A 14,656-nucleotide genomic window follows, 5' to 3' on the forward strand; every position below is an offset into this window, starting at 1 on the left:
ACAATTACCATTCCATGAAGCAAGAGGCACCAAATTCAACAGAACCAAATGATAATGGAATGGAGAACTCAGCACCAGAGATATTTTTGAGTGAAATAGTTAAACACTCATTAGACATTTATAGCCATGCTTCAGATAAGGAGCTGGTCTAAATCTGGTATGAGAAAAAACTTCTTGTCACGGGAAAACACTGAGAAATCAGGTGTATTGCAGAGGAAAGGGCTATGCTTTCCTCTGACACATCTGGCATTTCTGTTAGAGACAGTATATCACACAACTGGTATGCTGTAAAGATTGGAACAAATCAACATTTCTGATGTGAACCTTTCTCCCTTACCATGGACACTGACAAAGTTTAGATCCAGGTCCCAATGTTGCAGTAGGCTCCTATTATACTAAAATGGGCCAAATCCCAAATCTGATCCAGACACTTCTGAATTCTGGGGAATTTCAGATCTAGTTCTGAACTTTGTGGCTCTGACTTTTCTCTAATTTGTATCAATATTGGAATTCCAATGTCCCCAGGGGAATGTTTGCAAACATAAGCTCAGAAACACAAAAATCATACTTCAGGCTATGTTAAATGCTCTAGACTCTTTAAAGAACTCTGGACAGTATGATCTTTTGAACACAAGTCACATGAAAATGATCCAAAGGACTCATAAAATCATTAAACTTACCAAAGTTTAGTCTCATCAAAGGAGAAAGAACTGAAGCCCAGTTCACAGGTGGATACTGGTAGCTTTCTCCAACTAAAGCTATAGGTGCCAAAGCTACTTTCACCAAGTGAGGGGGAATGGATTCAGGGCCTGCAACAGAACAACCAATTATCACCTGAATTTCATGATGAGCAAATTGGGTAAAATAACCAAACAAGGAATATAAAAATATAAGACATGAATTTATAGTATTACATATTGGACTGAAAAAAAAAACAATTTGTAATGAAAGACAAAGACATTATAAAAGCACCTAAAAATATTCTGCCATTTGTATTGCCTGCAATTGGCTGAATATGCTGCAAACTTTTTGGAATGTAGTTGTTGGATTATACAAAGAATGGTCTGTTAAAGAAGTGTTCTTCTGTCTCTGCTGAAGGGGAGCGAGTCTAAAATTAATTTTAGAAATTAAAATGAATAAAAATAAATTAAAATAATTTGTACTTCTACAGCAACTCCCATCCAAGACTCTCAAAGCACTTTACACATATTAATAAATTAAGCCTTATACCGCTTCTCTGAGGTGAGTAATTACTGTCTTCATTTTACAGTCAGGGAAACTGATGCAGAGAGATTGCATGATTTATCCATATTCACACAGGAAATCAGCACCAGAATTTCGTAACAGAGCAAAACTTTCTGCCACCAGTTCCTCAAGTTCTATCCAACAGACACCTACAACCCAAATTCTAGCCTTCATTTAACTTCTACCCAAGCCCAAGTCGAAGGCTTTGTCTTCACTGCAAAGAAGATGTGGGTTGTTTTTTTAAACATCAAGATAGCTAACTCAATATAAAGTCCGACTGGAGTAAAGGCACAAGTAGTTGAGAGCTGGCCTCAACTAGCTATGCTGTAGTAAAAACTACCTGGGTCTTATCTCTACTCTGATTTTCTACGCAAATTTAACAAGGTTCTAACATGGTTTATATTTTTCACTGAAATTTCTATTTTTAATATAATTCATTAATGATTTTTTATAGTTTATTACAGGTAAAAACATAGGTCAAATCACATTTTACAGAAGCAGCACATCATCACATCTTTATGGAATTTGCTCAATCTCACCTTTCTTTCCTCCTTCAATGGCAAAGTCAATAGCTGCCCTGATAAAGCTGTTTTCAGGCAAGTAGCTGAAATCTGGAGGAACTGTGAAGACAAAAAATATGAAATAAGCCAGCAACTTGGCAGGACGAATAATAATTTCCAACTACCCTATACAGTCAAAGGCAAAATGAGGTCTTTATGAACTGATCCTCGGTTAGACACTGATAGTGACTATTTCTATTAGATCAAAAGACTGATGCAGATGTTATTACTAGCTTCCTCCTAGCCCATCATTCTTTCCATGTGAATTTAGTGTTGATGAAAGGTGCTGGACTGCCAGCAATGAAGAATGGATTCATTCATTTGTCCACTAAAAAGCTATTATGGTGTGTGAACTTCTCCCCACACCTCAGTTTATATGCCTCTATCCTAACCTGTAGGGACTGCTAAGGATAATAGCACAGGTTACACTCCATACCCACTAAGTCCTTGGCCTCTCTGCCAAGACTGCCGCCAAGAGGATTGAGTTGTTTTTGTGGTGTTGACATGTGTTCCTCCTTGATGCTACTGACTCATTCACAACTTGAGTCAGATTGAAACTAACGGCCTATACTTAGCTCCCTCTATTGAATTATATTTCCCACCAATCATCTTGCCCTGCAATCATTTACCTGGTGGATTACTGGTGAAGTTATAGTTGGTCACTCCATACCATTAGGTGAAATTCACACCTGCACTGAGGGCCAGTAAAGAGTCTATGTACCACTTAAATCCCACTTAAGCTCTCTTGTAGGCTTAAGTGGGACATAAGTGATGCCTAGCCCTCATGATGATCCTCTGCACAGAGATGAATTTCAGCCTTTTTGAATAGCATGCTGGACTGCTTAAAACGACAGATTAGTTGTGCCTTTTAGCTAATCAGAGAATAGCTCACCTGTAGGATTACAGTTATGAAAAATTAATCTCATTTATTTTCCTTTCTTCGTATTGGTTGGTTTTTAAATGTTTAAAATATTTAAGGGAAAAAGATGCTGAAATAAGAAGTCAGCAAATCTGGAAATCCAATTAGCTCTCAGAGCACAGTATAAATATTTCAGTTACAAAACATAGATCAAGGTCCTCCTGCACAAATCTAATTTTAAAACAATTATGAATTATTCTATGTTGTAAATTTAAAACTAGAGAATACAGATTGGACTGGAACAGCTTAGCTTTTAAGCTCTTAGACTCTGATTCTGCAAGCAGAAACATGTGAATAGACCCTTGCACTCAACACCACTGACTTTAATGGGGCTCTGCACGGATACAAAGATCTGATTGCATGTTACAACTTGCAGGTTCGGTGCCTTGGATTGTGAGCTTTTAGAGCCAAAGATTGTCTTTTCATGTTTTTACATGGGTGCAGTGTTCTAGCATAAGAGCTTCCCCCTAAAGCCTGTCACGTATTCTTAAACAACAACAATGAAAGCATCTTACCGGACGTTCTGTTCTGGGTTGAGGACAAACTGGATTGATGAAGGTGTCCTAAAAGCCAAGCTGCATTTGTCTGAAGACCAATCACCCCAGAAAAACTGACTATCTGTAAAGGCAATTATTGGACATGAATTTGTAGGCTAGTCTCATTAATGATGGTCTCTTCATTCTGTGCTGCAACAGCAAGCTGGACACAAAAAGATGGTACTTTTTTTTTTTTTAAATTAAATCTGGATCCTCCACACAAGGTACTGTAGTACAGTGCACATCACACATTATTGGAGACAGACATGATCCTCTCACCTGAGTCAGGGTTCTGATGATTTCATTAAGTTTATTTTGAAACTGGGATGACTGGATAGCCTCAGATTTCAGCTGCCAGGAAAAAAACAAACAAAAGGATGTGAACATCTGAAGGAAAAGCAAAACAATGAAATGCATAGTTGGTGGTGGAGGAACCGGTTTAGCTCTCATACACAACAAATACTGTTGAAAGCAACCTAAGGACCAAATTTTCTTTTCAAAGATATTATTCTGACAGAGGAAATACATTTTTGTACAATTAATTCAAAACTCTGCAGCAAACTGAATGTTTTGCTATTAAATAAGCCTAGTTATTTAATTATTCAATGTATTAACCACCACCTTCCCCCCAAAAATCCATTCTGGTGTTATAGGTGCTCATAGAGATGTGATCCCATTCGGTTTTCCAGCCTGAATCTTGAACTTTGTTTCTAAAGGAAACACAGGTATCATGTGCTTATATCTTTTTACCTGTATCATGGATGCTTCAGAACCCACCAACGCGACCAGCCCATTGACAGCAGCCAGACGCTGCATTGTGGGAGACCCCTATAAATCCAAGCAAAATCAACATATGACAAAGGGGTGGAAGGCGGCATAACACTGAACAGCAAAGGCATTTTCCTCCAAGAAAAGACTTTCTTTTTAATTCTGAACTATATAGACATACCTCTCCCGCAACAAACTCATATGCTGGCCTCGGAGTGTGAGACCCAACTATGTTACCAAGGCTGTGAAATAAATAGCATTTCTGGGACTTGCTCCTTTTCCCAACTCAAATAATAGTATATTTCTCATTAACATAGCACCTCCCACTACAGTATGTTCCAGTCTAACACCTTTGAAATGCATCACCCATAAGAACATGCTGAGATGATCTAGTCTTTATACAGACTGTCAAAATTTTGTGTTATTAATATTTACCTTCAAATCCCATCTTGGAGGATTCATTTAGGATCTCGTTTAAAAATTATATTTCATATGTAATTTTTGGAACAATGGGATAAATCATTACTATGGAATTGTAAGCAGAATAAATGAATACATTTCACTCAATTCTTTATTCAATTATAATGACAGTGATTAATGTTGCCTTCAGTAGGCCTAGAATTGTTCAGCTCCACCTACTACACTAAATGCAATCTAAGCATCACAGTGAGGTTTCTGTATTCACTGGGCATACAGATGGCAATTACGGGCTGATCAAAGTAGAGCTAGAGCCATTTATTACTTAATGAAATATGCACTTACAGTAAACAGCAAAACACAATTCCATTTTGCCAGTCTAATTTTTGTTAAGTACCACCGTACTTCATAAGTGATCTCAATGTTAGTGTGACTACTCATGGACTAAAATACTACTCACGGTGAGTAAAGAATGCAGTTGAGCTCTCACAGACTATCTGGAATATTTTTGGTAGAGAGCTGTCTTACATTGCCTTGTTGCTTATAAAAAAACAACGGTTAATAACCTTTCTGTAACTATTGTTCTTCGAGATGTGTTGCTCATGTCCATACCACATTAGGTATGCGAACGCTGCGTGCACAGTTGCTGGAGATTTTTCCCTCAGTGGTATCCACTGGGCTGGCTCTAGTGCCCTCTGGTACATCCGTATAAGGAGCTCAGCTGGCTCCTGAGTTACTTCTTGCCAGCTAACTCCGACAGAGGGGCAGGAGGGTGGGTCGTGAAATGGACATGAGCAACATATCTTGAAGAAGAACAGTTACAGAAAAGTTAGTAACCATTTTTTCTTCTTTCAATGCTTGCTCACGTCCATTCCACGTTAGGTTCCTCCCAAGCAATAGCTTAGGAGGTAGGCTAAGAGTTCATGGACATGCAGATTGCAACACTGCTCTACCAAACCCAGCATCATCTCTAGCCTGCTGGGTGATGGCGTAATAGAATGAAAAAGTATGCACCGACAACCAGGTCGCAACCTTCCAGGAGAGATATGACAAGGGGCACGATGTCAGCGGCTCAAAAGGAGGGCCTGAAAGTCTTGACAGGACCAGGTTTAGGTCCCACGGGGGAATGGGTTCACGAATTTGTGGGTATAGTCTCTCTAAGCCCTTGAAGAAGCAAATGGACATTTTGTGAGAAAAAACTGACCTACCATCTACCAGAGGGTGGAAGGCTGAGATGGCTGCTAGGTGTACCTTAAATCGATGAAATGGCTATGCCCTGCTGTTACTGAAGGAGCAGATCCTCCAACACAGACTGGAGAGGTGATCCAGCGGGTCAGAGGCCTTATTGGGAGGACCACATGGAGAAACACTTCCATTTGGTGGGGTAAGTCACTCTAGTAGTGGCTATGTGCTCCTTTCTGCTCCCCAGCAATGACACCACCGACTCTTGTACTGCTGGCGAAAGCAGTACCGATAGCTAAGGCTAAGATTTTGTCATGGTTATTTTTAGTAAAAGTTATGGACAGGTCACGGGCAATAAACAAAAATTCACGGAAGACAGGACCTGTCTGTGACTTTTGCTGCTGCGGCTCCATGGTTTCCCACACCACTGTGGTGGCTGGGAGCTGTGGGGTTCCTTCTTCATCCACAGCGGCTGGGAGCTGCAGGGTGACCATATTTCCCAAAGAGAAAATGGGACACCTGAGCCGCTCACCCGAGGCATCACCCTCCCCCCACACAAGGCTGTCGCCCATCACTGGAACACTGAGGCGGGCCCCCTCAGGAGTCTGTCACCTGTCGCTGGAGCTCTGCAGGCATTTTCTCTTCTCGCTGCTGTCGCCTGTCACTGGAACCCTGCCAGGGCCCCACTGGCTGTCAGCTCCAGAGTCCTGCAGCCCTGGGGCTGAAACAGAGAATGTCAGGGAGGTTTCTGGAAGTCCATGACCTCTGTGACATAAACCTAGCCTTACCGATAGTGCCAGCAGGTCCCTGGCCACAATGAATGCCTCCAGAGTAGACAATACCGTGATCCCACTGGTGCTGTATTGCCCTTCCGATGCTGAGGGATTGTCCGGGACTGGACTCAATGTAGTCTGCATATGAGGCCAACTCAACGGTCCCACCCTCAGAGCAGGGGCAGAGGAGTGGCCTCACTCAGACCACACACCACTGTGCTCCCCATACTTGGCTCTCTTCAGAGTCCCCTCTTGGTCAGCTTAATCTTATGTTTTTTCTTTGGCACAGGTGAAGGAGAATGATGTCGAGAGACTCACTCAGTGGGAGGAGCACGCCGCACCAACACTGAAGTACTGGGTGCTGAGTGGGACCTTCTCGGCTCCAATGAGGGACGAAGTGCTGCCTCCATCAGGAGGGACTTCAACCTGGTCTCCCTGTTCTTCTTTGTATGGGGCTTGAAGTCCCGACAGATCTGGCAGTGGTCCCCGATGAGTCTCTCCCATGCACTTCAGACAACTGGAGTGGGTCACTCACAGGCATGGGTTGGCTGCAAAAGGCACAGGGCTGCGAACCTGGGGACTGAGGCACGCCCCAGCACTGGACGAAACTCCACTAACAGGGTGAGAAGCACCATCTAAGCATATACAACTAATCTACAGCAGTCCAAACTGAGAAAATAAAGAACTGGGATAGAGAAACAAGAAAAAAGGACTAAACTAAGAGCACTGAGTAAGAGTTTGTCAATGCAGGAGGAGCTGTTCCAGTGACCGTCACGGGCAGTAAGAAGGATCTGAAAGGGTGCGGAGCCAGCAGGCTACTTATATTGGGGCATAAGCACACAAAACCATAGGGCACTAGAGCTGGCCCGATGGATACCACTGTGGGAAAAATCTCCAGTGACCTTGCACACAGTGCGCGCACACCTACCGTGGAATGGACATGAGCAAGCATGCAAAGAAGAAAATATTGCTTTTTCTTTAAAGAGACTGCAGAGAGAGTCTTGCTTCTAAATGTGACTCTAATCGCCTGCTCAAATAATTCAAACTATTCTTAACTATTTTCTTCTCCTTAATGAAATAAACTCATTAGTAATTTATTTTTTTTAAAAGGACAGACAGACAGCTCTTCTACCTCTGCAAGCACAATTTTCATCCAGGCAGGAAGCAGTCTGTTACTCAAGTCTTCTGCTTTCCCATGTCCACAGACTGACAAACCATGAACTATGCTACCCAATGCCAAAGCAAAACCGGATGTCTGCAGGAAACACAAGATGTCGAAAACAGAGATTACAAAACAGCTTTCACAAAAGCCCATGTATTCCTTTTTCAAAAGAAAAACATCCTGCATTTTCCAGGTGCAGTACGTCCCACTGATATGTTCAATAACACAAGCTACATCATCATTCAAAATAGCAGGTGCTTTTAAAATGAATAGTTGACTAAAACAAAGACAAAACTACAGGTATCAATTTCAGGAAATCGAATTATATGAAGCATCCAGTTTTACGATGTTGAGCCCTGTCATGTTGTAACGTACTGGTTTGGTGCGTGTCTATGTATACATATGGAATTATGTTGCCCTCTAATGACTGGCTTGAAAAAAGGATAGAGGCTGCTACTGCTATCAGTCAATGGACTTCTTTAGGTAAAGTGACAGACACCTGTTTTTTGAGAGCTGAAGAACAAGTGTTGTAGTTCAGAGAGATATTTAGGCCTCCATCAGCAAAAGCTTAAGCACCTGCTTAAATCAATGGCGTTATGTATATACTTAAAGTTAAGCATTTGCGGTGTGTTATTTGCAACATATATATTTTTAACTATACCAGGCAACATCAAGGCCTCGTTAGCCTTAACCGGGTGACGAGGCAGGAACTAGTGGAATGTAAATGAGTTAATAATGCAACTATTAGGACATCAGCAGCTGTATAGACACTCATCATGATCAGAGTGAAGTCTCATTGAAGGTTTCTACTCCTTGATTCTGTGGGACAAGGTCTGTGCTTTAGGGCAGGGAATTCTCAACCTTCTTCCGTATGGATCACATTTGAATATCAATATTGTCTCCTTGACCAAATCCCCTCCCATTCACAGAATACCTAACTTCACAATTACACAACATCCTTGTTGCAACTGCAGCAATTGCTTACATGGAACAGTGATATTAGGAAATAATGTAATGTATTTTTAGCTTCTTTAATGTGATTTAGAGGCTGGAAAAAAGAAGGAACCAGTATCATATGACCAGCTAGTTGTTTGCAGACCACCAGCAAGTGCCCCAGGGACCAAGGTGCCGGAGCCTCTCTTTTAGAGGATGGTTTTCTGATGTGAAGAAAAAGGATTACAAAAGTAAATGTTGATTTGCCTCCCATTTCCAGATAAATTTACTAGTCTGCTGATTATTGTGAAGTTTGGTTTTGATTGTGAACAGTCTTGTCAGCATTTCCTCTCAGTGACTGCACTTCTTCTCTTTTCCCATTGGTAGAGATTGGCTAGACAAGGAGGCAGAAGCAGTGCTGAAACAAGGCTGTTGGAGTGAAGCGAGTCAAACTGTGACAGAAGGGCAGTCAAGGAATGCTGAAGTAACAAAAGGATGCTGTTTTGGTCATCTGTTAGATGGAGATCCTAGAACAGGGGTTCTCAAACTTCATTGCACCGCAACTCCCTTCTGACAACAAAAATTACTACAGGACCCCAGGAAGGGGGACCAAAGCCTGAGCCCACACAAGCCCCGCCAGCCCAGGTCGTGGATGGGGGTAAAGCCAAAGCCCCATCTCCGCAGGCAGGGGGCCAAAGCCGAAGCCCAAGGGCTTCAGCCCCAGGCAGGGGGCCTGTAACCTGAGCCCTGCTGCCCAGGGCTGAAGCACTTCGGTTTGGCCTTTGGCCCTGGGCCCCAGCAAGTCTAAGCCAGCCCTGGCAACCCCATTAAAACAGGGTTGAGACCCGCATTGAGGTCCCGATCCACAGTTTGAGAACTGCTATCCTAGAACACTGACTGTGTGGAAAGGGACACCCTAGAGGAAGTTGTGGGTGAGACACCAAGCTATTAGGGTTGTGTTTGTGATCTGCTGTATGGAGTCTACAGAAAGAGTAGACATTCAGTTGCCTATAATTAAGGCTAAGATTTCATCATGGATATTTTTAGTAAAAGTCACAGATAGGTCACGGGCAATAAAGAAATATAAAGAAAAAAAGCCCTGTCCTGTCCTGACTTTTACTAAAAATATCCATGATAAAACGGGAAGGGACCGGGCAGCTGTGAGGTGGCGGGGAGCTCTGGGGCCTCTACCACTGGTGTGGACTCAGAGTTCCAGGGTTCCCCTGCCACCAGTGGCAGAGGGAGCTGCATGGTCCCCCTGCCCCCATCCCAGTGGCAGTGAGCACTGGGATTCCCCCTGCTACACATAACAGCAGGGGAGCACTGTGGGGATCCCTTGTCCCCCCCATGGCAGCAGGGGAGCACTGCGGAAGTCTCTCTGCCCCCTTGCAGCAGCAGGGGAGCTGTGGGGCTCCCCCTGTCCTCCTGCAGCGGCGGGGAGCTGTCAGGGGTCCCCCTGCCCCGCCGCAGCAGCAGCGGGAAGCTGCCGGGGATCCCCCGGCTGCCGCGGCTGGTAGGGAGCTTCGGGGTACCCCCACACCTGTGGCGGCTGGGAGTTGCGGGGTATCTCCACTGCCAATGGCGGCTGAGAGCTTGGGGGCCTGCTGCTTCAGGCGGCAAGGTGTATGTTACAGCTCCCTGCCGCTGCAGGAGGTGACGGGACCCTGGAGCTCCCAGTCCCCGGGGCTGAGGTCACGGAGGTCTTTGGAAGTCATGGATTCTGTGACTTCCTTGACCTCCATGACAAAACCGTTGCCTTACCTATAATTCAAGAGAACCCAGAGAAAGGCTATTGCCCCAGGAAGAGAGGGTCTCAAGAATAGAACTAGGAAGAAGATATTAATTGGGAAGTTCAAGGTGCTGAGACACCCTGAAAAGAAAATGTAAGCTTTTCCCTTAAACATAGTCAGACTATATAAATTCAGTTTTTGTCTCACCCTTTGGTAATGAACAGTTAGAGGGAATATACATATTAAACAAATGGCCTTCATTGTACCCTCCCCCAAATCACACTCTTTCAAACAAATACCCAAGAAGGATCAAGGAATTTCCATCTTATGCTGACATGGGTGCAGAGTTAAAGATACATAGGAAAAGACAAACAAATATAATGAAAGAAAGGGGTCCAAACTGTGGATATAACCTGCTGATTATTTTCCGCTAACGTCCGCAACTTGTTCATGATCTCTTCAGCCTCCACTGCCTCTATGATTTTCATGCTGAAAGCAGAGACGCAGGAACAGGCAATGGAGTAGGCAAGGATCTGAATAAAGAGAAAGGGGGAAAATACAGGTTAAAAAAAAAACAGGTTAACATTTCCCAGGGTGAGAACACATAGGGAACAGCTTTTATTGAATACTGTAGATCAGGGGTTGGCAACCTTTCAGAAGTGGTGTGCCAGGTTTTAATTTATTCACTCTTATTTAAGGTTTCGCGTGCCAGTAATAGATTTTAATGTTTTTAGAAGGTCTCTTTCTATAAGTCTATAATATGTAACTAAACTATTATTGTATGTAAAGTAAATAAAGTTTTAAAAATGTTTAAGAAGCTTCATTTAAAATTAAATTAAAATGCAGAGCCCCCCCGGACCGGTGGCCAGGACCCGGGCAGCATGAGTGCCACTGAAAATCAGCTCGCATGCCGCCTTCGGCACACGTGCCATAGGTTGCCTACCCCTGCTGTAGATATACACCAAGATACCTCGTTCCTCTGCCCCACTCCAGATAATAAGTAACCCACCCTAAATGTATTCAAGGATACCTAATTCTAGGAAATAAGTGAAATAAAATGTGGATACAATCATTCAGTATAGGAATAAGTTCACTGTAAAATAACCAGACCAATACAAGTTTTCCACGTGGTTTCCAATGCTGCTGCATGCTACATGTCAGGATTGTGATAACACTCAAATTTACAATATCTGGCCATTAACGAACAATCAATCATTAAAATTACACTACTGACCAACTGATATTCCAAACCTAAGGAAATCCAATGTTGAGAGCTACACGTATGCCCTCAACCCAAACTTTTGTGCCCAGGTACTACAGATAGTAAGAGACGTACCTCGTATTTTGAAATGTTTATGAATTCCTATATCTAAACCAAAGTAGTAAATTGTAATTGCTGCCTTAACTCTGGTCTCCTTTGCCTTTGTATATTTTATTCAATTCAGTGTTAGCACAATGCAAGTATTTATTGTCCATTTGGAGACAGTGTTGTGACATTTTAAGATCATACTAAATTCTTCATTGTAGTGAACAGAAACTTTATGTAAGATTACAAGAGATGGGTTTATAAGGATCATTTCATACTCTAGGTGTCCAGAAAAAGTTTACAAAGCAAAGACTTGCTACTGACAGTACAGTGCCTCTTTAGGCCAAGGCAGCAACCATTATGCACTCAGCAACAGCGCTCACAGCTCTTCAATACTAGAAACTGCTGAGAGAGGAAATCTGGTCAGGACACCCAGATTCTTTCTCACTCTTCCTGAAACGTACTATAAGGTCTTTACTCTTCTCTTGACAACCACAAGGCAGGTAAAAGACCTTTGGTTTAGGATCTCATCCAAATGATAGATAATGAGATGTACCAGGGATGTTATAAATACTATGTAATGGAATTCATACTATAACTATATCTCCTGGGTGAGCAGTTCTCAACTAGGAGTCTGGGGCCCCCTGGGGGGCCGCAAGCAGGTTTCAGGGGGTCCGTCAAGCAGAGTTGCCATTAGACTTGCTAGAACTCAGGGTGGAAAGTTGAAGCCCCACTGGGTATGGCAGAACCCCAGGGCCCCGAGCCCCACCACCTGGAAATGAATCCAAAGTCTGAGCAACTTAGCTTTGCGGGAGCCCCTGTTGTGTGGGGCCCTGGGCAACTGCCCTGCTTGCTACTCCCTAATGCCTGCCCTGGTTTTTAATTTACTGGATATGCAGAAAAACAGTTGTGGGCCAGGAAGTTTTTATAGCGGGGGGGGCTCAAAGTAAAAGGTTGAGAACCCCTGTCCCAAGCAATGCAGGATGCTGATGGCTTATGCATTTAAAAACATGCAGTGCTGTTCTGGCATAATTACAGTTATGGTAAAGAAGGTTTTTTTTACAATTATAAGCTTTTTTTTTCAGCTGTTTTTAATTTCCTAGAAAGATTCGTCCTCCAGGCTGACTTTTTTGTACTTAAGTCCAAAACTACATGCTTAAAAATATTTTTGGTAAAATTTTTTGACCTTCCGCACACATGGTCACATTTTTCAGTATGTGTAATCAGGAGATCACACAATGAAAGAAAATACTTTGAGGTTATACCACAATGTGCTGTGATCCCATTAGCTCTCATATGCAGCAAGGTTGGACCAGCTCATTACTTGGATGGGAGTCCTCCAAACAACACACCAGTAGCAACAGGATACAATATTGATGAGTCAGGGATTAACCCTGTATGGTGCAGGTGTGGAATGTTGAACATACTGGACAGGAATAAGACAGGGAGTGCAGAAACCTTCCTCACAAACACAAATGGTAAGCTACGGTCCCAAGCACTTCTGGTCATTAAAGATTCCATGGCTTTTTTTGTAAGTGTAGTCATGTCCCAGTATCCTAGGCAAACTGTAACTGGTGTAATTACATACTTTCTCCCCAAATTCCCTATGGAGTTTCAAATTGAAAGGAAGTATGCTTTACATCTTATTCCAAAGTATTTTGTAATGTTAAACAGATGCTGCAATTCATTCCAGCAGTTGCTGCATTGAAGCCTGTGTAAAGTTTGTACATCAGTTAAGATTCTGTAAAGCACTCCATAATCAATGGGGATGAAAAATTATTTTATAGCTATAAAACACTTTACTGCATAATCCAAGAACTATAGAAGGCTAATACATAACATATATTGACTGCAAGCAAAAACGGAACTATATAAAAATATACCTTTATTTAAAAAAAAGAAAATAAAGTTTTAGTGCTGTATAAAAAAAGTAGAACTCCGTACTGATAGCTTATAAATCCCTTGGAAAAATAGGGGATTACGTAACGTAACTATTCAGCATGCAATGGGCTTAAGTGTGACAGGAACGGGCTTTTTTAAAATTTAAGCACATGCTCAAATTTGCTCTCTTGCTTAGTCTCCATTACAGTTTCCCCAGTGTTGTCAGCCTCACTAGTCAAGTTACATCTCAACTTGAATTGCTAACTCTTCAGGGGAGGGATGACATCTCATTTGTCTGTTAAGTGTCATGCATTTTGGCACTATATAAATAATGTCATGCTTAAACCCCACTCATCTGAGTTTTAAAACACTTGAAAACTGTTATAATGGGAAATGCTGACAAACCCACAGCCACAGTAGCATTTCTTAGTGCTACAATCACAGGAGCAAGCAAAAGGAACTTTCAAAGAAAGGAGTAGAGACCACTTTAAAGGAAGGGTTATTGTTTATCAGTAACTTGCTTTGTGCTTTCTGGGAGACTACCCCTTGCAGCAGGGATTCTACCTAAGAAGAGACAAAGTTTCTATCTAAAAAGAGTTTGATGTATTATTTCTTAGTGCCTGTGCTGTATTAAATAAAAAAATTTAGAATATCAAAGCAGCTTTGTTTGATAAATATAAAGCTAAAATGTTATGATAAAAGAAAAACTAGAAGTCAAAGATTCATGCATAAAAGGAACATACCTTGGAATTGTGTATCATTAGTCTGATAGTTATAGTATGTATGGCGCTGTCTTCGGTAAAAATCGATGTTATGGGTGGGGACGAAGGAAAAGTGGAGGGGGATAGAAAGTTATAATAAAAAAAAAGAAAAGAGTCCTACCTCCTGGAACATTCTGCTTTGCTCTTCACTGGCATCCAGGTAGCTACAGAGTTTCCTCAGAGAGGCAGAGACATGAACCCGTGATTCTGTTTGGCTGCTGTGACTCATAAATGAAAGAACAAGTCCTACACCCAAGATACATCCAGTGCTTAAAAGGAAGAGAAAACATAAAATGGTTAGGAAGAGTTAAGGAAGCCTAGGCTCCCTTTGGATCTATTTTTCAATACTACTCAGGATACTGAGCTGTAGAAACTCAATTTGAACCTATATGGCATTTCAACTGCATAGATACTACTAATGTGACTGATACCTAGTCTTCTTAAAGGACAGCTCTTTCTCTCTCTTCCTCACAGACACACAGA

The 14,656-nt window shown here is 42.2% G+C and overlaps 1 protein-coding gene across 8 annotated transcripts in view; it reads right to left on the reverse strand.

The window, feature by feature from the left end:
- Positions 1–14,656, reverse strand: part of FOCAD (focadhesin) — a 196,483-nt gene that overhangs the window by 14,198 nt on the left and 167,629 nt on the right. For all 8 annotated transcript variants that reach the window (XM_065549450.1, XM_065549453.1, XM_065549452.1 and 5 more), the window contains 8 exons: positions 14,295–14,442; positions 10,639–10,758; positions 7,533–7,655; positions 4,011–4,088; positions 3,540–3,611; positions 3,240–3,342; positions 1,785–1,865; positions 681–809 (listed from right to left, as the gene is read on the reverse strand). In XM_065549450.1, the coding sequence (XP_065405522.1) occupies positions 681–809; positions 1,785–1,865; positions 3,240–3,342; positions 3,540–3,611; positions 4,011–4,088; positions 7,533–7,655; positions 10,639–10,758; positions 14,295–14,442 (854 nt within the window). The remainder of the gene's footprint in view (positions 1–680; positions 810–1,784; positions 1,866–3,239; positions 3,343–3,539; positions 3,612–4,010; positions 4,089–7,532; positions 7,656–10,638; positions 10,759–14,294; positions 14,443–14,656) is intronic.

The sequence above is a fragment of the Chrysemys picta genome, chromosome 6 (assembly GCF_011386835.1).
Source record: "Chrysemys picta bellii isolate R12L10 chromosome 6, ASM1138683v2, whole genome shotgun sequence".
Taxonomy (NCBI): Eukaryota; Metazoa; Chordata; order Testudines; family Emydidae; genus Chrysemys; species Chrysemys picta.